This window comes from Balaenoptera acutorostrata, chromosome 17, assembly GCF_949987535.1.
Source record: "Balaenoptera acutorostrata chromosome 17, mBalAcu1.1, whole genome shotgun sequence".
Classification (NCBI taxonomy): Eukaryota; Metazoa; Chordata; class Mammalia; order Artiodactyla; family Balaenopteridae; genus Balaenoptera; species Balaenoptera acutorostrata.
Genome location: NC_080080.1, coordinates 39436879 through 39464689, shown reverse-complemented (window position 1 = coordinate 39464689; position 27811 = coordinate 39436879). Strand labels below are relative to the sequence as shown.

General features: G+C 39.8%; 1 protein-coding gene across 3 annotated transcripts in view; it reads left to right on the top strand.

Annotated features, from left to right (window-relative positions):
- CPQ (carboxypeptidase Q) overlaps nt 1-27483 on the top strand; it is a 505229-nt gene extending 477746 nt beyond the window's left edge. For 2 of the 3 annotated variants that reach the window (XM_057532254.1, XM_057532249.1), the window contains one exon: nt 27012-27483. In XM_057532254.1, coding sequence (XP_057388237.1) covers nt 27012-27077 — 66 coding nt within the window. In that variant the 3' untranslated portion in view covers nt 27078-27483. The remainder of the gene's footprint in view (nt 1-27011) is intronic. The other variant, XM_057532253.1, reaches the window with a different exon arrangement.
- Nucleotides 27484-27811: the final 328 nt, after the last annotated feature.

The window sequence follows — 27811 nt, the reverse complement described above, 5'->3', positions numbered from 1 at the left end:
TTCTCCTCACCTCCTAGTCCCTGCAAAGTATGCTTATTCGTTCAAAAATATTTAACACCATTTTAAGTTTTTTAATTTTTTCACTAAACACTATGGTAGGAGTTAAAGTCCAACAAAAGTCAAGATAGAAATAGTGCCTACTTCTGGAGCTTATGTTTACTAGGAGAAACAGATACACAAAGAGACAACTACAAAAATGTGTCCTGACTGCCATCTTATCAAAAGTGCAGGGCACCGTAGGGACACATGGAAGGAGTCTGGGCTCAGGAGGTCTGGGGAGGCTTCAAAGAAGAGGTGACGTTTAAGACAGTAACACTTAACCAGAAGTCAGCTGAGGGGCGTGAGTGTGGGAGTGGGGTGCTTCATGTAATAAAGACCATATGTGGGAACACGTAGAAACTGTGAGGGCATGACACAGCAAGGAACTGAAAGAAGTTTGGTATGTTTGGAAGGCAGAATGCAAGAGAGATGGTGAAAAATGGGGCTGAAAATATAATTGCGGGCATGATCGTAACAGGCCTTTCCTGTAAGTTCTATTAGGACTAGGGATGTCTCATAGCGAAGGGGAGCCATTCAAAGTCTCAAGTAGAGGAGAGCACCCCTTTTGTGTTTACAGGGGTGCTCTGGCAGAAGCTCTGATAGCGTGGATGGGAGAGGCAAAGCCGGAACAGGCAGGAGGGCCAGACAAGGGTGATGGGGGCTCAACAAGAGGAGAGGCAGGGGCACTGGAGAAGGTGGGTGGGCTGCTGACGTCATGGCCTGGTGGTGTGATGTGAGGGTTGGGGGAGAGGAAAGGGTAAAGGGTGAGTCTAGGTTTCAGGCCTGGATTATCGTTGTCAGCCACAGAAGAAGGAACACAGGAGCTTCAGGCTAGGGATGTCCCTGAGTCAACTGGATATGTGTCTGGGCCTCAGGAGAGGACTGCGCTAGTGGGGCTGTACGTCATCAGTACTTGATGCTTGTGCTGCCACAGAATGGGTTAGACAGCCCAGGAGAAGGGAGGGCTGCAGACACTAAGGAGGGGCAGAGGAAGAGGAATATATAGAGAAGAGGAAGAGGAATATATAGAAAAAGGGCAGCCAGGGAGTGGGGCAAACCAGGAGAGGGGATCACCCTGACAGGAGGCAACTGAGGAGTACTTCATGAAGGACAGATGGTCAAACAGGTCTGATGTCCCAGAAAGGCACTCTTATACCCATTGGAGTTAACAACCAGAAAGGTGTGGTTGGCAGGTGCAATTTCAGGGGAAGAGTGGGTGTAAAGTGGATTGAACAGTGAGTGGGAAAGGAGGAAATAAAGATGGCAAGAAAGGAAACTCTCTCAAGACGACTGGCTATAAAGGGAGGAGATAGAGCTGTAGCTAGAGAGGGGTATAGGGTAAAAGAATGGATTTTTTTTTTTAAGATGGGAGAAACATAAACAGACTGTAACATGTTTTAGAGTGAGGAAGGAAGATGAAGGCATGAAATCTGTAGTGAGAAGCAATTGTAGGATAGAAAGCAAATAACAGGAGAATATAGGCACTATGTTCACTTGATAAAGACAAAGTGCTCTAAGAGTGCGTCGAGTCCCCAATTTGCAAAAGGGTTGGAGAATCCAGTTCCATGCAGTAGCAGCAGCATAGTGGGCTAGTCCAGGAGCAAACCCACGCGATGCAGTCCCAGCTGAGGGGGGCTGGGCAACCTACCTAATCTCTCTGCCCAAAGTCGGGATAAGCATACCCACCTCTAGATTCTCATCACCGCAATGAGATAAAACACAGAAGTGCCTGGTACACACGGGCAAGTGCTCAATAATGTTAGCTGTAAGCATCTAAGGAAGCCTAACGTTCCAGGGAGAGAACTCATCCAGTGGCTTCTCACCTGGACTGCGAATGAGTTCGAAAAACATGCCCTGTGCCCTTGTTCTCTAGACTGTTGACGATCAGACCCGTCCTGAAGAGCTGGGCCCCTTGTGCCCATAGAAGCCCTTGACACTGTGTGGCTGGGCTCCAGCCAGAGATTCAGCAGACGCGCCCGTCGTGAAGGCGGTGCGAGCGCAGCCCGGAAATCTCCTGTGGGTCCCTTCCCTGTTTCTTCCCAACGCCTATCCTCTGGTCTTCAAATGAGATTTTCTGTTCAGGAGGGGGCCGAATGCTGGGGATTTCATAATACCCCAACCCCAGGCACCAGATTTGCGTAATTGCAGTGGCGGAGATTTGAATTGTCTTTTTGAAGAGACCGCATACTGTTTGTCTGTCAGATCGTCTGCGTGTTGGTGGAACTGAAATTATAGGAGATGAAGAATGTGAGAATGTGTTCCAAAGTAGCTGGCATATGGTTGGTGATCCTTAAGTGTTGGTTTCCTTTCTGGAAGGTACGGAGACTGTGTTCTCGGGGGGCAGCATGACCGGGTAGAAGTCATGTGGGGTTTGCCCTCGAATTTTGGCTCTGCTGTTGAACAGCTGTATGAACTTGGGTTATTTACGTCTTCTTGAGCGTTTTTTCCTCATCTGGGAATGAAGCCTCGTAATACTCACTGCACCAGCGTGTGTTAGGAATTAAGTGAGACAGAGTAGATGGAAGTACCTGGCACACAGTAGGTATTTTGTGTTTTTTCTTCTCCCTTCTTTGTGTGCCTGTTTTGACTGCTAGGTGACCATGTTTACTCTCACAGATCTGATATATTTCTTCACATCTAGTCAATATATCAAGTATTTAGTCACACCTCCACCTGATGCATGGAACTCAGGGTGTGGAAGTTACACCATCACCAGACCCGCCATTGTCTTGTTAGACACAGACAGACCTTTGGGTGGCTGCAATAGAGACATTATTGCCAGTTGTCAGTATTGAAATGATGCTCTCCTTCAGTCTTCAGTGAAATGTGTGCAGGCATTTCTTTCCCCTGGTTGAACATTTTTCAATCACCTTTAAAAACAATGCCTTCCTCTTGTTTCCTCTGACCTGCCTCTTCTCCTCCCTCCCAGCTTCCTAAACCCCATCTTGTTTCCCTGTATTGTTTGCTTAATGGGCACTTTAATGAGTGTGGTGTTTCCATTTTGAAGTGCATGGAACCCAAGACAGAAATTGGATTTCTTCCTGGACAGTTTCCATCCCTTCTCCTCGTTTACAGCTTTCTCCCTTCTTTTTCATTCTGCAACACAACTGAAATGTGCTGAACCAGAAAGGGGCAGAAGGAGGAGTGAAAAGAGAGGCAATCCGCCTTCTCATCATTTCAGGAAGAGCTTATTAGCGACTTGCTCTCTAGAAGAGACTAAGTGCTGTAAAGATACTCCCAGTGCCTCTTCTGTTTCCACAAAAGCCCAAGGCCTGAGTATACCGTGCATGACAGAATCTAATTACTGAGATAATTATGGTTACCTGGACTGCCCAACTGTTGTGTTTTGTAATCAAAAGCAATATTGGCAGATATGAGTCTGAGCCTGCTGAAAATTCAGGGAAGCTATTGAATGCTTATCAACCTGAAGCAATTTTATTCTAGCCAGTGGGCCTGTGTTACTCAGATTTTATGTTAGCAGAATGTTTAGGGATCTGGAGAATATACCAGAGCACTTCCGCCAACACACAGACATTAGTCCCCCTGTAGGAATATCCTCGGCTGACTCAAGTACCCATGTTTCTGAAACTGGACTTCATAGCAATTTCACAAAGCTCTGTGCCGTTTTTGAATTTGTTCTCTTTAAATAGTGGATCAGTACCTGACTTCAACAGCCTTCATTTGGCATTCAACGAGGACAAATTGATTATTCTTCGGGCCTGGACAGGCTGTAGATATTTGGTGAGTACAGGGTGTGCTACGCTGGATAGAGGTGTGTATTCATACCCCTCGCCACCTGCTTCATAAACATTCTGGCACAGAGCTACAAATTGGCTCTCTCTTCCCCATCTCATTCGGCTCTAATTTATCTCTTTACCTCTCTGCCATAGCATGCCAAGGAAATGGAGTTTCCACTTTCAAAATAAGGTTTGCTAAAAATGAGGCAACATGGTAATAATTGGTTTTTTAAATGCTTAAAGGAATCCCAAGTGAAAAACAAATAACAAGTTTGCAAAAGAGGGAGAGAAATTAAATCACAGAGACAAGGACAGTTAAGAAGAGAGAGACAAATAACAAAGAAATGTGGGAGAGGTTGACAGGAGATAAGTTGTTAGAAAGGAAGAAAGGGTCAAGGAAGCAGCAGAAGGGACGACAGGAGAAGGGAAGAGAAATGATGTGGACTTGAGTAATAGACTCGACGAAGGAAATAGAAAAACAGTAAGGATTAAGGAGAAAAAAGTCAGAGACAGCCAGGTCTCTAGAATTGCAGGTTATTGGTGGCCTGGGAGGACATGGACGGGGCTAGATCAATCCCTAGTGAAGTTAGGTGTCTGAATGCCTTAGGACAGTCTGATGGTCAGGGGGACTGTCCCCTGCAGATGCTAACTCAGACTCATTACTGGGTTTGGCCAGCCTGTAATGGCAACAGAATTCACTGATGCATATTTTAATTGAATTTTCTAACCAAGTTCTTAAATAAACAGTCACCAGATGTAGCTGAAAATTAGAATAAGGCTTTCGGTGGTGAGCGTCTCTATAGGAAGAGTCTGACAACCCTTCACATTGCATTTTCCAAAGTTTTTAGTAATTTGTGGTTTTTAACCCTGGCTAGTATGGTAGCAACTGTTCCATTTCTGGACTGTGTGAATCCTTCTAGTACTTACTTTTAACATCCTCCAGGGCAGGGAGAGTGGCTGACATCTGTGGTGCGAGTGAATTCCCTTGGCAGGAACATTAACTCTACCAGCAACAAAGGGATCTTTGAGAGACTTGGATTATAATGGGACCATCAGAATCTCCTTTCCCCAAAGTTGGGAAATCCAGAGCAGTTCTTCTCAGCCAGCCCAAATTTGCCAAACCAGAACTGTCAGAGGAAGGTAGAAATGGCAGGAGGCCTGAGAGAAATCTCCAGAAGGTGTCATTTTTGCCTACGGCTTCAGATCCAGAGTTTGGAAACTTGGCATCACCTCCTGGGCTTGCTGTGGATCCTGCACTGGCAAATGGATATTCTGTTGAGTCTAAGAACTGATGCTCACCAGTAGCTTGTGGATGGTTTTCCATGTTGAGCAGATGCCTTCTGTTATGGTTGACGCTAAAAGCCCTCTTTGTTTATGTGTTTCTTAGGTTAAGTGACAGATTACACAGTTTTCACCAATGAGTGGGAAATGTAGCAATAATAATCCAGACTGATTTGTATTTGTCAATGGGCTATTCTTTCATCCATACCCTTTGATATTTTAATATAGTTGGGTTTAATATAGTTAGATTTTTCTACAAAATCATGAGGCCCTGTCATGTTCAAGTGTTGCTGAGAAACTGGACAGCCCTCCTGTTCTTATCCCCGGTCCCCTCCAGAGGAGGATCATTACCTCCAGGCATGAAGAGGTACAATTAGTGGTCAATTCATTCAACACATTTGATTTAGCAATCAGGGTGACCATTTGCCTGGGACTTTTCTGGTTTTAGCACTGAAAGCCCTGAATTCCAGGAAACCCCTCAGTCCCAGGCAAACCAGGACAACTGGTCACCTGATCATCTTTCACGTTCTGACAGAGCCAGAAGAGACCCTAGAAATCACAGTGATTTCTTTTAAAATGCTGGTTAAAACTGAGGCCTCTTTATCAATTTATTTTCCTTCTGATTCACACATTCCCTGGATTGGAGGAGATAATTAAGTACTGTGATTGAAGATGTAATCATCAGCATTAAAGAATAAAATTAAACAAAAGGTACTGCTGTGTGCCAAAAAAAATTGTATAATCCAGATTGGGATTTGAAAATTAGATAGTCAAAGACATAAAGTGAATCACAAATCATTATTCTCTATCTGGATACTGTTTGGTACCTCAAAGAGACCACTTCTAAAATGGTATCATTTCAGGAAGTTTAAAGAATGAAATACAATGAACATACTATCTTTCTATCTAGTTGTACATTTTTTTTTCTGGAGAATGTTCACAATAATGTAAAGGCTTAGAAGACCAGCCTGGAAGCTAACAGATGGTGGTTCTGGTCCTGGTTCAGTCACTAACAGACAATTGACTGCAGACAAGTCATTCAGCCTCCCCAGGTCCAAGCATTTTCACATCTAAAAATGAAAGTGTAGATAAGAACTTCTCATGGAACAGCTAACAGAGGAGAAATATTAGAAGTCAGGAGACTCATGTCTCCTGCATTTACAAGCATGTGGCCTTGGACAAGTGAGCTAGCCTCTTAGTTTTCTCATATATAAAATGGAAAGTCATTAACAGCCTACATAGCAGGGTTCTTGTGAAGACCAAATGATAATGCAAAAGCAAGGACAAATGTCACATTGTACTGTCATGTAGTATCCCTTAGATCCTATGGTAGCATCTAACATGGGTCACAATTTAGTGCAAGTGTTGTTAAACTTTTATATGTGGGCCAAGTCTGGCCCATCACCTGTTGTGTGTGTGTGTGTGTTTATACATATATATATAGAGAGAGAGACAGAGAGAGAGAGAGAGAAGAGAGTCAGTCATCATAACCAGCCATGCTCATTCATTTACATTTATACACTGTGATAGCTTTCATGATACAACAGCAGAGTTGAATAGTTATGTTGCCACAGAAACTGTATGGCCCACCCAATCTAAAATATTTAGCCTCTAGCCCCTTACAAAAATACTTTGCTAACCCTGATCTAGCAGAAAGGTTTCAAGATTGGTGTTCCAAGGTCCAGGATTCTCCTAGGTCCTATGTCACTGTATGATATCACACAAATGATTTACTCTCTTGTTCTCTGGTTCTCATACTCTTAAAAAGAGGGGAATACAAATCCAGCCCCTTCTTTCCTCATAGAAATATTGTTAAGGTAGATAAGAAAAAAAAGCATTGATTTTTTTTTTTTTTCTGAAGGAAAGATGATTTAAATTCAAAGTATTTGTCATAGGGTGGATGCTGTTAGATGATTCGGGAATGATGACTGGTGTGTTATTACTCTGTGATATTAGTTCTCTCATGTACATCAGTGGGGGATTACTTAGGTCAGTGAGAGCATACAGACCCCTGCACTGTGGTACCACATCAAAAGCTACAGTAATGCACCAGAACCCAATTTAATCACAGTATCCAGTCAAGAGAGAGAGTTTTAATTGCTTCTTTATCCCTTTATCCTCTGAAGACTATCATTAAACATTTACAAGACATGAACTTCAGATCATGCCAACATCTCTGCTGGGGTCACCTAGAGCTGGCTATTTTTTTTTTTTTTTTTTTTTTTTTTTTTAATTTATGGCTGTGTTGGGTCTTCGTTTCTGTGCGAGGGCTTTCTCCAGTTGCGGAGAGTGGGGGCCACTCTTCATCGCGGTGCGCGGGCCTCTCACTGTCGCGGCCTCTCTTGTTGAGGAGCACAGGCTCCAGACGCGCAGGCTCAGTAATTGTGGCTCACGGGCTCAGCTGCTCCGCGGCATGTGGGATCTTCCCAGACCAGGGCTCGAACCCGTGTTCCCTGCATTGGCAGGCAGGTTCTCAACCACTGCGCCACCAGGGAAGCCCCGAGCTGGCTATTTTAATCCAGGACCAAGAGAGAGGGGCCTTCAGGCCCACAAGGAAGGACTACTCCCAAGACAGAAGAGCAGTGGTGGTGGTAACACATGGGCTGGTTTGCAGAGCAAATACCAAAGATATTTGTCTATGTTAAAACTTTAATTCGTATTTGATTCTTGGACACATAACTGATACCCAGGCTGTTTAAGCACATACACAAGTGAGTAACAAACCTTTGCCTAACACATGTAAATATTAGAACCTCCTCTTTCCCAAGAACTCCCTCAAAGCCCCAAGGAGGATCTCCCTAAAGGAGCAGCTCTTATGTTTCAAAGCAGCCAGCTAAGGAGGCCAATCCTAGTCTTTGAAAGTAACATTGGCTCAGGTGCAGCCCATTACAGACCCTACATACAAAACTCTGGATTTATGGCATAGATAAATTAGTGGGCAATCATTTGCTCTATAAAAGGAGTCTTCACTTTACAAGCAGATTCACTGCCATGTTCCTTTAACTGATCTATTGCCAGTAGTGCCTTTCTAATAAAATCTCATTGTTAGAAATGCAGCACACATATGCTTTTTCATTGCTAACCTAAATGGAAATATGAAGAGCAGGGTGCACTTATAGTCCCCTTAGATCTTAATGTGGCTTTTGTCAAGGTCCTTTGTTCTCAGGCTAGGAGCTTGATGTTACTTGTTACTTATGATTGGCTAGGAGAAATGGAGGTCCATGGTTCTTTAATATAACAACAATGAAACAATATCATGTGGTTTTATTGACTAACTTACTCTGATTATCTGCATGAGATTCCAAAAAAGTGAAGGAATCTTCACTTTTTTCACAGGAATAAGCTACCTGGTCTTTTGAAGACAAGTCATTATAATATTAGCAACAGCAGTAATATTAAGCATTATCATATGCCGAGCAGTATTCTAACTCATTGAAGCTCAGACAAACCCAGAAGCTAGGTTATTACCATTCCTATATTATAGATGAGAAAATTAAGGCACAGAGAAGTAAAATACCCTTCCCTGTGTCACAAGCTAATACATGCAATCAGGATTCAAACTCAGTGAGACTGGCTTTATAATTTGTGCTATTAACACTGTGCTATATTGACAAGTAAAGCAACTGTCAGAGGCTGAAATGTAGGAGCATATGACATATTTTCTACCTTCAAGAAACTAATAAGTATATCTGCTTCCAACCATAAGAGAGAAATTTGGACTTGCCCTTGCCATAAAAAAAAAAAAAAAAAAACTAGAAAACTAGACAAAACATGTCAGACAACTAATTCATCCATTGGACAACAGGAAGGTGAGGACTGTGGTCCCTGGGGTAAGGAAAACAAAAGATGACCTCTGTGATTGCCCCAGTTTTCTGCCTAAAGGCATATTTGGGGTCATGGAGCAGGGAGGGAAAACCCAAGCACGACACAGTAGTCTCACTAAGTTACACGGACAGAGATTAGAGTTCAGGAAGTCTGAGGCAGCTGTGTTTTGTAGGACAGAGTACCAGAGCAAGGAGCTACACAGAAAAAGAACTCCAGAAGTCTGCATAAGGGTCTCCTTGAGTCTTTGCTGCATACTAAGCTGAGCATGTGTAGGGTAAAATTCCACAAGAATCAGCACAGAACAGCCATCAGGGAGCTGGAGACTGGACAATTCCCAGAGACCTCAGGGCTGGGAAAATTTTGAATTTTGATCAGCCAAAATGGATCAAACTTGTTGAATATGTGGTACATTCAACAGAACAAAGAATAAATGAAACAAATGCAAAACAAATAACAAGATGGTAGACTAAAACGCAAGCATATCAATAATTACATTAACATAAATGGACTAAACCCTCTAATTAAAAGACAGGGATGGTCAAACTGAACAAAAAAATTAGACTTAATTATATGCTATTTGCAAAAAGCACACTTTAAATATAAAGACACAAGTAGATTAGAAGTAAGAGGGTGGATAAAAGATATACAGCAAATTCTGAACATGTGAAGACCATAATAACTGTACTATCCATAAAAGTAAGTATCAAAATAAAGAATATTATTATAGAGAAAAAGGGACATTTTATAAAGATAAAATAGTCTATTCATCAATAAGGCATGTAAATCTTAAATGTGGATGCTCTCAATAACAGAGCTTCAAAAATACATAAAAAAATGACAGAACAGAAAGAATAGAAAAATCCATAGTTATGGTTGATTTCAACACTCATTTTTTAATGTTAGAACAAGTAGACAGGAAGTCGGTATGGATATGGAAGACTCAAACACACTATCAACCCACATGATCAAATTGATATTATAGAATAATTAATTCAACAACAGCAGAATGCACATTCTCTTTTTAAAGTGCACATGAGCATTCACCATGATAGAGTATATGCTGGGTCATAAGAACAATCTCAATGAATTTAAAGGGATTGAAATCGTATGAAGTATTGGGTTGGCCAAAAAGTTCATTAGGGTTTTTCCGTAACATACAAAACCAGAACAAACTTTTTGGCCAATCTAATATATTTGCTGACTACCATGGAATTAAATAAGAAGTCAAAAGCAGGCAAAATGCCCAAATATATGAAACTAAACAGCACACATGGGTCAAAGAAGAATCACAAGGAAAATTAGAGATTGTTTTGAATCTTCTTGATAATAATAATACAGCATATCGAAATGTGTGGGATGAAGCTAAAGTAGTGCTTTATTGTACAAAGAGATAAGCTGATTCTAAAATCTATGTGGAAATGCTATGGGCCTAGACTATTCAGAACAATTTTGAAAAAGAAGAAAAAAGTTGGAGGACTTACTGTATCTAATTTTAAATTGTCCTTACTCTATCTGATTTTACATTGTCCTGTCCACAATAATTAAAGCAGTGTGGTATATTGGCATAAGAATAGACAAACAGATCAATAGAACAGAGTAGGGAATCCCAAAATAGATCCATACATATATGGTCACATAAATTTTAACAAACACTACATTCACAAACACAATACATAAATGCCCAATAATTACACAAAAAAGTGCTTGACATTATTAGTCATCATGGAAATGCAAATTAAAACTAAGATGAGACATTCCTACACATTTAATGACCAAGAAAAAAAAAAAAGAAACAAACTATGCAACAACATAGGTGAATTCCAAAATCATCATGCTGAATGAAAGAAGCCAAACACAAAAGACTGTGTACTGTATAATTCCATTCATGTGGCATTCTAGGAAAGACAAATCTAATCTACAGTGCCCAGAAGCAAATCAGTGGTTGCCTGACGCTGAAGGTGGGAAGGAATGAACTAAGAAGGGACACGAGGGAACTTTCAGCAGCAATGGGAATGTTCTACAACCTGATTGCTGTGGTAGTCACGCAGGTGTGTACATTTGTCAAAACTTGAAGAATGTGCACTTAAAATGGGTATATTTTATGGTATGCAAGAAGCTAATCATTTGTTGTATAAGCAATATTAGCACTTACTATTATCTCTTTCCCAAGGTTATACAGTACTTTGAATTCCTTTAGTTAATCTGACAAGTAGGAGATTAACATGGGTTATCTTGTTCTGACTGAACATCACAATTGGAATTGACCTTTACATCCCCTGAGCTTTTACAGAACTTTGGATCTCATGTTTTAGCTCTTGGTGTGCATTTCTTAGCTCCCCTCGTTGGCCTCATAAAGGGCAGGGGCTTGGTACAACTATAACAGCTCTTTACTTAAAACTTTCCCCACAGCTCATCTTGTGAATGTAGTTAATGTTGAATGAACACATTACCGGAGAGCAACTGAGATGGGCTACTTTGGAAAGTCCCGAGTTTCGTGTCAATAGAGGTGTTTAAGAGAAGACTAAACAACTGTATATTAGAAATGTTGTAAAGTGATTCAAACATCAGGTGATATTTGGACTAGAGAAGTTCTTTCCCAGCTCTGATTTGTGTAAAAAAAAAAGCTTCCAAGGGGATGCAGTGTTTCTCCACAGAGAAAAGAGATTCTAAAAATTAAGAGGGACAGTAGCCTTCCTGACAATCCACTGACCACAGATAGAGTGGGGTTCACCCTAAACCAACAGAGTGGGATTCAATGCCTGTTACCAAGAATGTGAGGTTGAATTATAAGCAAGGGAAGGATATAATTTTGGAAATGTACAAACCAGGTATTCTGTTATGAAATCTAATAGGAGTTTCAAAAAACACGGGTTCATGTGAGAAGTTCCATGGAAAGAAAAGATGGTGGTGACGTGGGCATGAATCACCTGAGGATGGCAGATTCATAGAATTGCCCTTTCACTCCACTCTGTGAGGGCCAGGCTACCCACTCCTGAGGACCTTCATCCTTAAGATGAAGGAATGGATTCAGCACAAGGTCTGCACATCCTCTCATCAGACTCCTTTGCTTATAATTGTCATTATAACCTTTAAGTCTAAGTTTACTCATCTGTGAAATGAGAATAATAATAATTAGAGAGCCATCATGAGGATTTGATAAGATCATGCATGTTTAGTTAAGGCCATGACGCATAGAAAGTACTTAGTAAATCCTGGCTATGAAAATGGCCATCATTAAACAATATGTCATTGTACATTGCCAGTTATCCAGAGCCAATAAGTAGGAGTACCATCTCCAGTCTCTGTACCATGCCCAGAGCGAAACAGCCTGTGCCGCCCTCTAACAAACACGCTCATGAACAATCTTTACTGCGTTAAAATCAGAAACTTGGGGAGAATGAGTCTTTCTCCTTTTTAAGTTTTATCTGTAGAGTCCCAAGCAGTTTTGGATGTAATACTTTATTTTCCAGTCAACCTCATTTCTACAGAGGTGTATTCTACTAGATTGAAAGTTCTATGAAAGTTCTATGATTGAAAGTTTCTACTAGATTGAAAGTTCTACTAGATTGAACGTTCTATTGAAAGTTCTATGAAATTCCGTGAGAGCAGACATCTGTACGTTATACCCATCATTGTTTGCCCAGTTCCTAGCAAGGTACTTGGCACTTAGTAGGAACTCAGTAGATATCAGATGAATGAATATGATCTCCTTTCCAAAAACCTTATATACAAGTCACGTTTGACAGAACCGCTAAGTGGCTGCCTTGCTGTGCAACAATGAAGTCAAGGTTCGTACATTGAAGTGTAACTGTGATCCTACTGAGTAGTCAGTTAACCTCTTTACAGCAACTGGAAGATCGTTTCTCAGCTGTAGGAAATTAACCAAGAAATAATTCATGCTTCATGTTCCCTGTCCTTCATAATGAGGTCTTCTTACTAGTTTAATTAGTTAGTAAAGGACAGCATTCTTTTCTTTCCACCTTTCGTCAAGAATTCTAAAGCCTTTAAGAAAAATGACTCAGGAGGTGAAACAGCAGGACTCCTGGTATTACTTATAAACTCTGCACTGGAAACTGTTTCAGGGTCTGTAGCAGCGAATCTCAAGCACCATTTACCTTGCCCCCTAATGACAGAGTTTGAGTATAAATGATGGAACAGCTAATGACATGTTGCCCCACAAAGTAGCATTAGCTTCCTTTATCATCATCAGCCTTTTTTTATAAAGAACCCCCAGAAATGTATAAATTGCAGTTTATCTCACCACAGAAGCATTTAATCAAATGTACTGTAATTATATTTTGGGTGGCTGCTGAGAATATTCACTGTTTCTTCATTATAAGGATTGTCCTAAGAATTACATTAATGAGGGTGAACCATAATAGCATTGGGAATTTAGCTACATTTAAATGTTAAATTTACATCTCAGCCTTGTAGATTCCCTATAAATTGATAGCTATGGGCCAGGATCTTTTCATTAGCATTGGCATTTAATGGATATTCCTTGAACTGATGTTTTACTTTAAGTGAAATGTGTGTTTGCATTAAAAGCATATTCATTTCCCAGTCTCCTTCTTATACATTTGTTTCCTTTGTTTTGGAATCCACAAAGCTTTGCATGTTTAGCTCACTTTTTTCCCTCACTGCATAACGACTTTTTGAAGGTTAAATTTTAAAAGGTTTTGTGTTTAAAAAAAAAATTGCATCCCTTTAGCAGGTAGTCAATTAATGGGGCTGCATTTAGCTGCCAAATGGGAACCTGCCAGGTGACCAAGAAAGAAAAAGGCTATTTGCATAAATAAAATGAAAGCATATTAGAATAACTGAGCCAACATTCACCAAATTTTTCACCAGTGTCAACCTCTAACTTTACCTGCTTCATCTTCAGGATTATGGTTTGAAGCCAGGACTATTCACCATGTTTCTGTTTTCCCTTGTAGTTCTTTCCTCAGAAGCTGCGGTGGAGGACATTTGACTCATACTTTGCAGCTTTAGCCAAATAGTTTGTGATCTTCTTGTAACCCACTGACTTACACAAGAGCATGGACACACTTATTTTGGATAAATCCATGCTATCTGACACATAAACAAACAACAAAGAATTGAAAGGAGTCTAGAGGCACTCACTCCCAGATCAATTTTCTTCAATGTCCTGAGCTGCCTCTAAATTGATTCACATAGCACCGTCCTCATTTTTCTGGCCATGATTACATGTTATTCATTAGTATTACCTTTTATTATATTTTTTAATGCTATATCTTTCCAGATGGGATTTTTTTTTTTTGTAGTAGTAGTACTTTCTTCTGTTTGTTTCCTATTTTCTGTGATACAACTTCCTGTGACCTTCACACTGTCATATCCAGAAATGAAGAAGCCTATCTTGGTGCAGACTCTTGGTCCATCTAGCCCATAATTCTACTGCTGACAATGGCCCCCAAAGCTATTTTGTGGCGAACTTGGCTGCCCACCTTGACATGACCCCTAAGATTTTAGGTGCACAGTCTAAAATAATCCCATTTCTCTTTGTAACCTAGTATGGCTTAATCAGCTGTGAATTTAGCTAGATCCCTTTAAAAGGACAATTTTAGCCTGTCCTACCTACTGGGGAGCGAGGGGGGTGGAGGGTGGGTAATGGAGATCCACAGTGTAACTGGAAGGGCCATTGCAGGTTCTCAAGACTGATTTCAGTTCCAAATAGTGATACCAATCCTCAGGTGGACTGCCTTCTAGAGAAATACCCGCTGCTTCTGTTCTTTGTCTCATAGCCGGTTAGTTCTCTGTCCACAGCAAAACATTCCCTTCCATCCTATAGCAACTCAACCTTTTTGATTGTCAGTATAGTTTTATCAGTGTTTCTTTGAATGTGTAAAATACCCCCGCTTCTCCTTGCTTACAACTTTTTAAAACCTTTTTAAAGATTGTAAAAACAAGCCAACTCTTCCTTTTATAAAAAAAAAAAAAACTATGATCTTTTTTTCCCTATAGACTATGAGCTTAAGTGCTTACTAATAAACCTTTTTTAAAATAAATTTTATAAATCCATCAGCTTGGCCATGTGGCAGTGAGAATCACTAGTCAGAGGTTCATAGAGTCTCCCTTGCAACCTCTCTCATGGATGGACATCTTTCTATCGACCAGTTGGCCTCCAATACCATAGTCATTTGCAGTAGCTCTCTCCAGCTCCACCATGACCCCTAGGCATTCCTGTAATGCACCTGCCAACCAGCCTTCCAGAATTATTCATAATTCAGTATAGGAAGTAGGTCTAAAACAGCATGTCCATGTAGTACTTCCAGCTTGTCTCATTCCTTTGTGTCTGCTTGCCAACAGAATGGGAGGTGGCAAGCAGACACAAAGGTTTATATCTATCAATACTAACATCCGCCTTCCACTCACAGCAGCTTTGTAACCTTTATGTATCTGTAGCCAGAAATCAAAATCTGTCCATTTGAACACAATTATAGAAAACCATGTTGATTTTAAGGCTTTCATTATAAACTTCACCCTGGAAACAATCTTTAGAGTCTTTCCAAGTCTGAAGATCCATATGCATTGAATGTTCTCACAGTGTGCTCTGTCAGAGATAGTTTTTACTGGTGTTTTCTTAGAAGCATTGTTCCCCAGGTATGGAGAGACCTGCCGAAAGGCCTTTACAAGGAGTCAGGCTGGCTCAGATAGGTGGGAGCTTTACTGACAACAGGCCATGAAAGAAGAGTGGGCAATAATTTCTGTATGGACAAAGGGAGAATTATAAATTGGGACTGACATATAAACATGAGTAAGATTCAAAATTCCCCCTCAGAAGAAGTGTCAATATTAGTTTGAGTTACAAAACAAGGTAGAAGGAGAGGGTGGTATAGATGTTTCTTTGTAGCTACATATGGAAGCTCTGACTACACATGCACACACATAAAATTATAAACTCAAAGATAAGGAACCAATCATATATGAATGTGATTGTACTTTTAAGGTTTATAGGTGGGTGGTATTAAATTATAATTTTCTGAAAGGCAAAATCATGACTCTCATATGGAAGGTGTGAGGCAGTTCAGGGGAGAAATTAGGGTATTAAGGGGTGGGTACGTGTTGAAGACAAGTCCAACTTTATATACACACAGATGCGCATATATATGTTTATATGTATATATATATATATATATACATATATACATTCATTTATATTAATGTGTGTGTGTGTGTATAAAATTTGTTTTTATTTTCCCCCTAATCCTCCTCATAACTGGGGACCATCCACTACCCTAAAGGGAGAAGGCAGAAGACCAGCCCTTATGTTGGTGACCAGTTTGCTCAGTGCTATTAGGGTAATCATGGGTAAAATCATGGATGAGGACCATGAATCGCTGAACTTTTGAGAAGCAACATGAATGTGATTATTCCTTTAAGGTTGTAGATGGGTGGTATTAAATTATAGTTTTCCAAAAGCTGAAATCATGATTCTCATGCAAATAAAAAATGAACACGTCAAATATTTTATTCAATTCATTCATTTATATGGGAATCAGTAAGATATACACACCAATTCAAAGAGCATTTGAGAAACTGAGTTTATGTAATTTAATAAATATTAACCTAAGATTGCTAGGGTAGATTAAAACTGCTTAACTGGTTAATGTCTTAGAGGCCAATAAACTGTAACCTTTGGAAACAACTGTTCTATGGGACAGAAATAATTTTCATCTAGAAAAAATGAAATAGACTAAATATCTATGAGTTAACGTATAACGTCATTAAGTCTGGGACCTTTAATCAGTAGTAAGCAGTGAGTCAAACTAAGTACGTTGTCCTAGATAATCTTTGCATAGACTTTGCCCTGAATGACATTGAAAGGATGTGCTGCCTTATTTTCAAGTTGTGGATAATTTCCATAACAGTGGTGAAAAGTAGAGGAACATACTGAGTAGTACATAATAGAGTGTTTAGATATCAGCTTATATGTGAAATATTCCATGTTTTTGGTAACAAGAATCTTCTTATCATTCCCCAAGGCAGCAGCTGAGAGAAGAATCCCCAGAAAATAGGATTTACTTAGCAAAATTGCTGTAGAGAGGGAGAATGAAGCCAGTATTTAGCTCTGCTTTTGCCCCATTAGATATTTAACAATTCATTCAGTGATTCAACAAACATTTATTGAGCATCTACTGCCTGCCAGGCTTTGGGGAGTAGAGTGAAAAAGGCAAAGTTCCTTCTAGTGGGAAAGACAAGTAGCAAATAATGAAATCATTACAAGAATAATACAGTTTTAGGTAGTAGAAGAGTGCTATGAAAGGTAGGGGCGGGGAAGAAGCAGGGTAGAGGATAACAGATGATTAGTGGGGAGGGGTGGGTTTTAGATGGGATGGTTGCAAGCTCTTAGGAGGATTGGCAGGCCCTGTAGTGTGTGGCCCAGCAAGGGCAGGGGACTTGGTGTCAGGAGAGGCTCTGCTGTCCGTCTTCTGATAGGTAGTCCCAGGCTGCCTGAGCCCACTGTCTGAATATGATGACGTCTTCACTCTAGTTCATGGCCCAGGATACCTCCAGTTTGAATTTCCATCTTCTTGTCATGAAGCAAAGTAAGGATGGGGGACCAGAGCTGCGAGTGGAGCGAACAACGCACACAGTTCGCCACTGGGGAGAAAGCTGTTACACATGTCCTGGTTTAAGGCAGGGAGAGAAGGCTCAGAAAACTGGTTAGGAGCATGGTTTTCAGATCAGACACACCTGACGTTGAATCCTATCTCTACTGCTTAGGCCGTGCGACTTTAGTTACTCAAATCCATTTTCCATCAGTTAATGATGCATAATGATCACTCCCTCATGGGGTCACTTGGAAAATTAAATGAAATCATCTCCAAAAAGCCCTAGGCACACAGGAGGCCATCAACAAATAGTATTGTTCCTGTCATTCCCACATTTGGAGAGTCTGTAGTACCATCTTCCTGTAGCAGTAATTAGTCTTATTACAGGCGTACAGTTCTTGAACTTTATGGAAAGATGAATCATTATCACAGAGTTTAGGTACATGTGAACTGGAGGTCCTCCAGATGTGTTGGTGTTGACCCATGTTTTGTGGTCAAAATTATCCCAGCCAACAATCCAAGTTTTCCAAAGAGATGGAAGGTGCGAGGCCTTAGTGGCACACCTGAAACTTTTCAGCACAGGCTTGGAAATTCTTGGGTGAGAATTTAGAAACTGAAATTATAATACTTTTCATGGAGTTTTGATCTGGGATGTTTTTCCATTTCCTGTCTGTCCTTTCCTTTCCTTTGTTTTACTGTTCTTTCCTTTCCCTCTTATAAGTTGCTTTCTCTTCTGGAGAGCTATGGGTTAGGAAGCTATTAATTAGCTGCGTCTCACTCTAATTTTCAATGAGATTTAATATAGTAGGGATAAAACTGCCCCTTTTGAAAAGAGAGATTCAATGTCTGCAAATTCCTTGAATTGATTTTCTAATTGTTTTGGTAATACTGTTTTTTCATTTGATAATGTTGCTGAAAGAAATAATAATTTTAATTAAACTTTAAATGTAATTTTTTATTTTATATATCCTAAGGAGACTAAGTTTTCTTGCAGGGAATAAGTTAAGACCATAACCTTCTTCTCTAACCTCATAATTATTATGATCAGGAAATGTCTGTAATACATTACATTGTAATTAAATTGCATACCCCAGACTGTGCAAGATCTGTTTATAAAGGACAAATGGATTTTCCACAGCTGCTTGCCTGTGAGTGCATCCTTCATGAAACATTGCGGCAGCCAATGTATGCACGGAAATAACAGACTTGAATTTAAATTTTCAAAGCCTTCAAATGTCTTTCAAAATCTTCTCATAACATGAATTGCTTAATTTGTGTACATGAAAACCCACTGATTACATATGAATGAGAGTCAACCTACAGTAAGAGGGGGCTATGAGAATCTTTGTGTATTTACCCACCCATCTCTTCAGGAATTAGCAGGTATTCATTTAATCTTGTTCTGATATCCTGCACAGACTGCGGTCATTACGGGGATCTTTCTGTGAAGATTGGAATCTTCTGTGAACAGTATTGGGCAGGTCAGGTATTTCCTACCATGTTCACTGGACCATCTTCACCCAGTCACACAGCTGGAAAATATTTTGTGAGATGAATGTTTACAAAAGAAAGAAAAAAAAGGATTCAGAGAGGAGAGAGAAGAAGGGGGAAGAGAAGGATGAGAAGGGAAAATAATCCAAACATGGGTCAAGGCGGGGTCACGTAGAATAGACCTCATGGTCCAATTGTTCCATCTTTAAGAACAATCATCAGAACTTTGATTTATTAAATAAGAATTTTAAATCCTTCAAGTTGTATTTAATTGATCATGCTGTTGTGGATATACTGGGTTAACCTTGTGGATACATAATATCTTAGAGTATGAACTGAGTGCTTACTCATGCTCACCAGCATCTTGAACCCAGGTACCATTAGCCCTCACTCATTCATGAGGAAACTGAGGCTGAGTGGCCTTACGTGATTCTCCCAAATTCACCCAGATATTAAGCAGAGGACTTTGAATGGGAACCCGGTCCTATCTGACTCTAACCCCTGTGTTCTCTCAGCTGTATCTCCCTGTCTAGGCCCAATTTCTCCTTGACTGACAAGCTCAAGGACATGTCTTCACATCCTTAAATTTCAAACCTCCCTTAGAACTAATTTCCTAAAGGTGAACTGTCCTAATCATGCTGTAATTTGTTTCCAAGGGGTGAATATTGGCCTTCAGAGCAGCTTTCTCCTACCTACCAGCTTTCTCCTTCTAAAAATCATTTGATTTGATTCCCTGTTCAGAGCTCATATACCTGTCAGAAGATACTGTGCAATTTATCCCTGAGGACAGTTAACATTTCCCCCGCCGCCCCCCACCTTGCGATGTCAGGTGCTCTCAGAAATTGCAATGCAGGCTCTCCCTCAGCGCTGGTCTTTTCGATCAGTGGCTGTCACCGACAAAATGTCTCCTTGGAACTGCAGAGACAAAGCTGCAAGCCTGCCAGCAGGCCTGCTCTCCTATCTCCTATGGTTATCAGTGTTCTCACTGGTGGTACCAGATCTTCTGGAGTTGTTTCAGTTTTGTAAAGTGTTCATGGGAACTTAGATGATCTCTGAGGAAATGCTTTCCTTAAGTCACTAGTTTTAAAGGGAGGCAGCCAAATTCCCAGCCATCTGGCAGTCAGTTTCTTTCAGTCTGAGACAGGGAATTTCAGAGGCCTTGAAGAGGGCATGCACAAATATTTCTTGCTTCTATTTTTTCAATATGGAATTTGGAGCTTTGTCTGTCAGCCACCATGCTGTGTCTTTAGGAAACTCTAAATGGGAGCAAATCAGCCCCTAGCAAGCTGCACTTTGTCTCTTGGAATTGAATGTCCTTTTCTGTTTCTTGAAGACCACAATTCTGATTCATCTTCTATCTGCCCTCAGTGACTTCCGTTCTTTGAACTCCTTGACTTCGTCCTTAACTTGTGGATGAATTTGACATCCAGCTGATGCTCTGTGGGATCCAGAGGGCACGTGCTCCTCACCAGCTTCAACTAGTTCAAAAATGTCATGGTTTCTGTTAAAATGCTTCTAGCTCCTACCAAAGTGAACACACAGATCTGTCTCTCTTGGGTTGTGCTGTGAGTTCATGGCGTAAAGTGTCTTCTGGTTTAAAAATGGACCACTGGGCTTTTCACTGGAAGTTTGGTTATCTTTGTCCATATGCTTTCCAGAGAATTTCAGAGGCCGGGATATCATCATCTGGGCCTGGTCTTTGTCACCTGTCCCCCAAACTGTACTTCCTTCCTCGCTGTCTCCTCACCACCACGATTGTTTACACAATTCTACCTCCACATTTTTCTGGAATGTCTCCCTAAGGGGCAGCTCCCGTCTCCCCACCTTCCTGCCCATTGGCCCCAAAGGCTTCCCATTTATGAACTGTGTTCAGTCTATTTTCAGCCTTATTTAGGAACTTTCAAAGATAACGTTAGTTGCCAACTTTCTCTGCCTGTAATTAACCCAAGTTACCCACACATCGCCCAAACTGGAATGCTCACATGTTCTATTCACCTGGAATATCCGTGTCCCCATCTTTGTCTGTTGACAGCCTAAGTACTTGTGCTAGATATTCTCTTGTACCACTCCTTATCAATCCTCACCTTTCTCTACCCTATACTGTGCCCTTGGAGGCTAACGGTTATGGACTGCCCTCTGGCTTATGATTGGGTTTGGCCAAGGGAGGCCTGTAGGATAGGAGAGGCACCAGCAGGGGACTGATTCCCTGGCTTCAAACAACCCCAGCTCCTCTGGTGACCCTCTCCAGCAGATACAATCGCAGCTACAGCTGCTTTCTTCTCTGCTCTTTTAGGCCTAGGGGTGGAAATGGCCTCCCTTGCTTCTCCTTTAGCATCCCTTATTGGTTTTATTTAACCCTGACCACTCTTTGTAAATAATCCTTTCAGTAAATTTTCCAAGTTATCTTCTTGGTGTGTCCCAACTGTTTCCTACAAGGGCTCTGACTGATACAGCACCCCCAAGGCCCAGTTCACTTATACACTTTTCTGATTTCGTTCATTCACTCAACAAATTCACATTCATCATCTGTTTGGTGTTACGTTATAGGCATTGGTGACAGAGTGGAGAACAAAACAGTGGCCTTGCCTTCAGGGAAATTACAATATAGTGGGGAAAACAAATGTGAAACAAGCAGTTATAACAAAGGATGGTGAAGATTACGATAGGAGAAGTATGGAGAGCACACAACAAGGGGACCTAGTCTAGGGGTCAGAGAAGGTCATTCAACTACATAAGGTATCCACTATTTTTTGTCCTTTGCCCATAGCACTCAGTGCATTCTGATTGTGTTATTATTATTTGTGGGCACATTTTCTCTGCCTCTACTGCAGAATAAGCTTTTGAGAGCAGAGACTGTGTTTTTCACCTTTATGTCTTAGCCCACTGCCTAGAATGTGTAGGAGCTCAAGTATTTGTCCAGTTGAATTGGATTGAACTTTCTGAACACTTATGAACCTCAGCTCCAGCCCACCCACTGTAGGTTGTACATTATTAGGCTGGATAATGGTGAGATCCCACCCTTTCAGAGCTATTGGAACAACAGAAAACATGTTTTACTAGTTGAAAAAGAAAAATCACTGAAGAGGAAGAAGCTTCTCAACACAGGTGAAGGGTTTGATAGGTGTTATCAACCTAATACACCCTGTTTTGGATATTTGCTGACAGGCATTGGAGTCATTAATTGTCAGGGTTGAGAGTTGAGCTTTCTTTTATATGTTTATTTTGCATCACTGGCTTGTGTTGTGTTTGATAGCAACATAGCTGAGGTCAGTGTGAAATATGAATGAATGGAGGGAAATCCATATCCTACTCCAGAGCAAGGAGTTTGGGGAGATAAGTAGGGGAAAACCTTGGTACAAAGTTTTTAAAACTTGGGTCGGTGTAGAGAAAATCTGGACAGCATCCTGAGGCAACAGAGGGCTCAGGAACAAAGAGCAGGAAGTAGAGGATTGGGAGAAGAGAACTCTGGCAATGTGGTAGGCCAGAAGTTCTCAGACACCTAGCTCCGCCTGCCAAAAATAATTGTTGGATAAAACAATAATTCTTTCTATAATACATGGCTTAGTAAGGCAAAGTAAGGGAATTCCTCAGGGGTGAAAAATGATGAAGTGAGAATCTGTAAGAGGTAAGAAAACTCCAGAGCCTTTGTCTAAGGGTATCTGCCAATCCCTGTTCTCCTAGAGCATGGGTTTTAACGAGGCGTGAGTGCGTCTGGGACAGGAGACAAAACTTGGGGCCCTAGTGTCCTTATATAAGGTATTGATTAACTTTAAATAAATATGTAAGCCATATCAATCATCTGAGGTCTCCACTGAGAGAACTGAAATAAAGTGTGTAACTTCCAAATGAGTAGAGTTGGGGTGGGGGAAGGAATGACAGGAGGAGAAAAAAAAAAAAACAACACAAAGGAGAGCAAGAAAGAAAAGGAAAAAAAACAAACTTAGAAAACAAATGAACAAATAGAAAGCAAAAACTAAGATGATATAAATGAGTCCAATTTAACAATAATCACAAGCTACATAAATGAATTCTAATCTCCAGTTAAAAATCAAAGATTGTTAGACTAGATTTTAAGAATTCAACTTTAAACTATCCGTAAGAGAAACCCCTATAAATATAAGGACAGAGGCAGATTGCAAGTAAATTGATGGGAAAAGACATACAAAGAATGAGGTTAAAAAAAGGAGATATAGCTATATTAAATATTAGGTAAAACTAGACTTCAAGACAAAAAGCATTACTACAAATGGCGAGGATGACTACATATTAATAAAGATATTCAAGCTGGGACAAAGTGAGAGAGTAGCATTGACATATATTCACTACCAAATGTAAAATAGATAGTTAGTGGGAAGCAGCTACATAGCTCAGGGAGATCAGCTCTGTGCCTTGCGACCACCTAGAGGGGTGGGATAGGGAGGGTGGGAGGGAGATGCAAGAGGGCGGGGATATGGGGATATATGTATACATATAGCTGATTCTCTCTGTTATACAGCAGAAACTAAAAAAACATTGTAAAGCAGTTATACTCCAATGAAGATGTTAAAATAAATAAAGATGTTCAATTTACCAGGAAGATGTAATTCTAAGTTTATGTGCTCCTAAAAGCATAACTTTGAAATATATAAAAAAGAAATTGCTGGAACTACAAGAAAAATAAACACGTCCCAAATCACAGGTCATTTTCACACATCTCTCTCAAGATTGATAAAACAAATAGACAATAAATCAGTAAGGAGTTAACAGATTTGAAGAATACAATTAACAAGCTTGTTTTAATGCACAGACACAATACACTGAAAGCACATTCTTTTCAACACATGTAACATTTATAAAATGGATCATCCAATAGGCAATGGAGAAAATCTCAGCAAAACTCAAAGAATTTATATCATATAGCCCACATTCTCTAACAGTTAAATTGGAAGTCAAAAATGAAAAAATAACTAAGTAAACCCCATACCTTTGAAGATTAAAAAACACATTCTAACTCATGCGTCAAAGAAGAAAATCAAAGTAGGAACTACTAAATATTTAGAACTAAGTGATCATGAAAATACTCATCAGGACTGGTGGGATATAGAGAGCTAAAGCAGTCATAGGGGAATGATTGTAGCCTTACTGCTTATGTCGGTGACAAGGAAAGTGTGCAAAGTAATAAACTGAGCATTCAACTCAAGAAGCTAAAAAAACAGAAGTGAATAAACCTAAGAATAAGGAGGGAAATAATAAATATGAGTAAAAATCAATGAAAGAAGACTGCTATACATTAGAGAATGTCCCCAAAAAACAAGATTGTCTCTCTTTTTTTTGAAAGAGTAACACAGCTGACAAACTGCTGGCAAGATTGATGAACAAAAAAGAGAGAAGACTCTAATAACCAGTATCAGGAATGAAAAAGAGTACTACCTATAGGTGCTGCAGACATAAACAAAGATAAAAACAGGATATTACTGACAACTTTATGCTGATTATTTTGAATATTTGGAAAAACTCACACATTCCTAGAAAAGTGTAATTTCCAAAGTTAATTCAAGAAGAAACATAAAACCTGAATAACCCAATAACCAGGATAGGAATTGAATCATTAGTTAAAATTCTTACCATAAAGAAAATATCAGACCTAGATGGTTTTGTAAGGAGTTCTACAAAATGACCAGGAAATGAATCATTCTAATGTTACACAAACTATTCCAGAGTATAGAAGAAGAAGGATCACTTGCCCATTTTATGAATCAGATATATATCCTTGATACTAAAAATGGAAAGCCACAAACAGAAAATGCAAATTTTTTAAAATGTATAATTTACAGTTGCAACAAAAAGTATAAGCCATGGAGGAAAGAAAACTAACAAAAGGCATGCCAAACTGTATTACAAAACTTCGAAGACATTACAGAAGACTTAATAAATAGAAACATATCAACACACCATTTTCATGGATAAAAACACAGTATCCTAATATAAAGATGCTAGTTCTCCGCAAATTGATACGTAGATTAACACAATTGCCATCAAAAGCCCAAAATATTTTTTGTACAGTTTTAAAATGATCCTAAACTTTATCTGAAAGAGCAAACAGTCAAGAATAGTAAGATATTCCTGAAGGAGGAGAAAGAGAAAGTGAGGGAACTTGCCCTGCCAGATAACAAGAATTAGAATGCAATGGTAGTTAAGATACTGTGACATTGTTTTGGGAACAGACAAACAGACCACTGGAACAGAATTAGAAAGCCCCCAAACAAAGCAACATATATAAGGAAATTTGATATATGCCAAAATTGATACTGCAGACCAGTGGGGAAAGAGGATGTATTAGTCAAATTTTGCTGGAACAACTAAAAATAAAAATAGAAGCCTACCCTACACCAAAATCAATTCCAATTCTAAATGAATGAAGAACTTAAAAATGAAAAGGAAAACTTTAAAAGTTTTAGAATAAGACCCCAGAGAATATTTTTGTGATATAAGGGTAGGGAGGATTTCTTAAACAAGATATAAAAAATAAAAATCATAAAGGAAAGGATTCATAAATTCAACTATATTAAAAGTGAGAACATCTATTCATTTAATGCATGATAAACAGAGTGAAAAGAGCCACAAACTGCGAAGTGATTTATATAAACCAATGACCAACAAAAGATTTGTATCTAAAATATATCAAGAACGCCTACAAATCAATAAGAAAAGACAAGCAAATCAATTCAAAAATGGGCAAGGGGCATGAACAGGCATTTTCCAAAAGAGAAAACATAAATGGCAAAAAATGCATATGTGAAAACATGCTCAGTCTCATTAATAATTTAAAAAATTAAAACCTTATGAGGTAAAGTGCTAGAGAGGATGTGAAGCAAGAGAAAGACTCATATACTGACAATGGGAGGATAAACTGAAAAGGAAAACATGTTGGAACTGCATGATGAAATTAAACACACATGTGGCTCTATAGCCCAGCAATTCCACTCCTACATTTAGAGCCTAGAGAGCGTTGATTATATTTATTTGGTAAAACTATAAAGAAAAGCAATGAGTGGTTAATACGCAAGCAGAACAGGATAGTGGGCACCTCTGGAGGGAGGAAAGGATCCATGGGGTTGGGTGGGGTGGGTGGGAGGGAACTCATAAGATGGGCTTCAAAGCTACTGGTGATATTCTTGCACTGAATCATGGACATACGTGAACTCTTACCTTGTCACCGTTTATAATATACATTATGTTCCCTACAATCTTATGTATGTATGGTACTATATTTCATAATAAGATAATAAGTAAATAAATAAATTAATCCAGAGGCTAAAGAACTGTGGTTGGAACCCACAGAATGGGCCGAGTAGGTTCTAAAGGATGACTAGGAGGTGTGAAGATACCTCGAGGCTCTGATCCACAGCTGAAACTAGAGAAAAGCTTCACTGAGTGACAAGGAAGCTCTTAAGTGGGGCGGAGATTCCTGCTGATGCCCTTGGAAGTTGCTGGGAAATTTTATTGGAAGTAAATGAATGATTTGAGAAGAAAAGCTTGAGCAAAGGAGTACTGACTTTCTTTTGTATCCAGGGAGGTAAAAAATTTGCACTCTGCTGATACGAAAAAATACTGTCTCTTTATAAATAAGGAGGATATCGTATCACTTGCTTTTCAGGTAAAGTTTATTTTCCTTTGCGTAGCAGGAAGTCCAGAAGAAGGCAGTGTAGAGCTTATTCAATGGGCTTGAAATATTTTCTAAATCCAGGCTCCTTCTGTCTTTCCACTATGCCATTTTTAGTGTGTGGGCTTTTTGCCCCCTGCAGTTCCAAACTGCTCATCTAATTCAGCATGAGGGCATTTTACTGACTCTTGTCAGCCAAGTAAAGGCTTTCCTAGAACTCACCCACAGCCTGCCACTTCATATCCTAGTAGTCAGAACAGTGTCACATGGCTATTTCTTGCTGCAAGAGAGGCTGGGAACGTCATTATTTTGCCATCGCAGCCTGTATAATAGGGGCAGGGAAGGGGGCAGTGGTTTCTGAGCAGCTATTCAGCAATGCCTGTCAAAATACTTCACTAAGAATTCTTCCTCTTTTTTCCCCAGGAGCCAGTCTACTTGATGACCTATATAAATATTTCTCCTTCCATCACTCCCATGGAGACACCATGACTGTCATGGATCCAAAGCAGATGAATATTGCTGCTGCTGTTTGGGCTGTTGTCTCTTATGTCATTGCAGACATGGAAGAAATGCTGCCCAGGTCTTAGCAAGAACAAGAGAGAAGGCACTTTTGTCCTTTCTGGCCAGGAATCCTGTGTCTGCAGCTTCAAGAAGCCCAGCTTCACCTAACAATTTTATGTGATCATTTACAAAGCACAACACTTTTTTATACTTTCTGATATCATCTTTCTTGATACTTTCCAAATTCTCTGTTCCTAGTGTAAGGAATGAGCCCCACCCCCACAAAGAATCAGCCAATGGTAGGGATCACAGTGGGGGAATTTCTTTACACCACATATTAAAAATACTGTTTCTACTTTGAAAGTAAATACTGGATAAAGCTTTGGAAGACCTCTGGCTTTTATGCATGTATTTACGAACATTAAATACAGTGACACCAATATTTCGTTAAGTTATTCATTGAAGGAGTAGAGGAGTACACAATTGTAGTACAGTCTTAATTGAATGTATGGAGGCATTTGGCTTTCTAATTTGTACATTTTTATATTATTAGAATTTTTTAATGAGGTTAAAATTTTTTAATTCACAGAAAAAGTCACCATTTGGGGAAAAAATCAAGTATGTAAAATCCAGTTGCCTTATTAAAGATCTATCACCAGACAAATGATAATACTATTTTACATTTATGTTTTATATATTTCACATAATATATCTATGAAGTT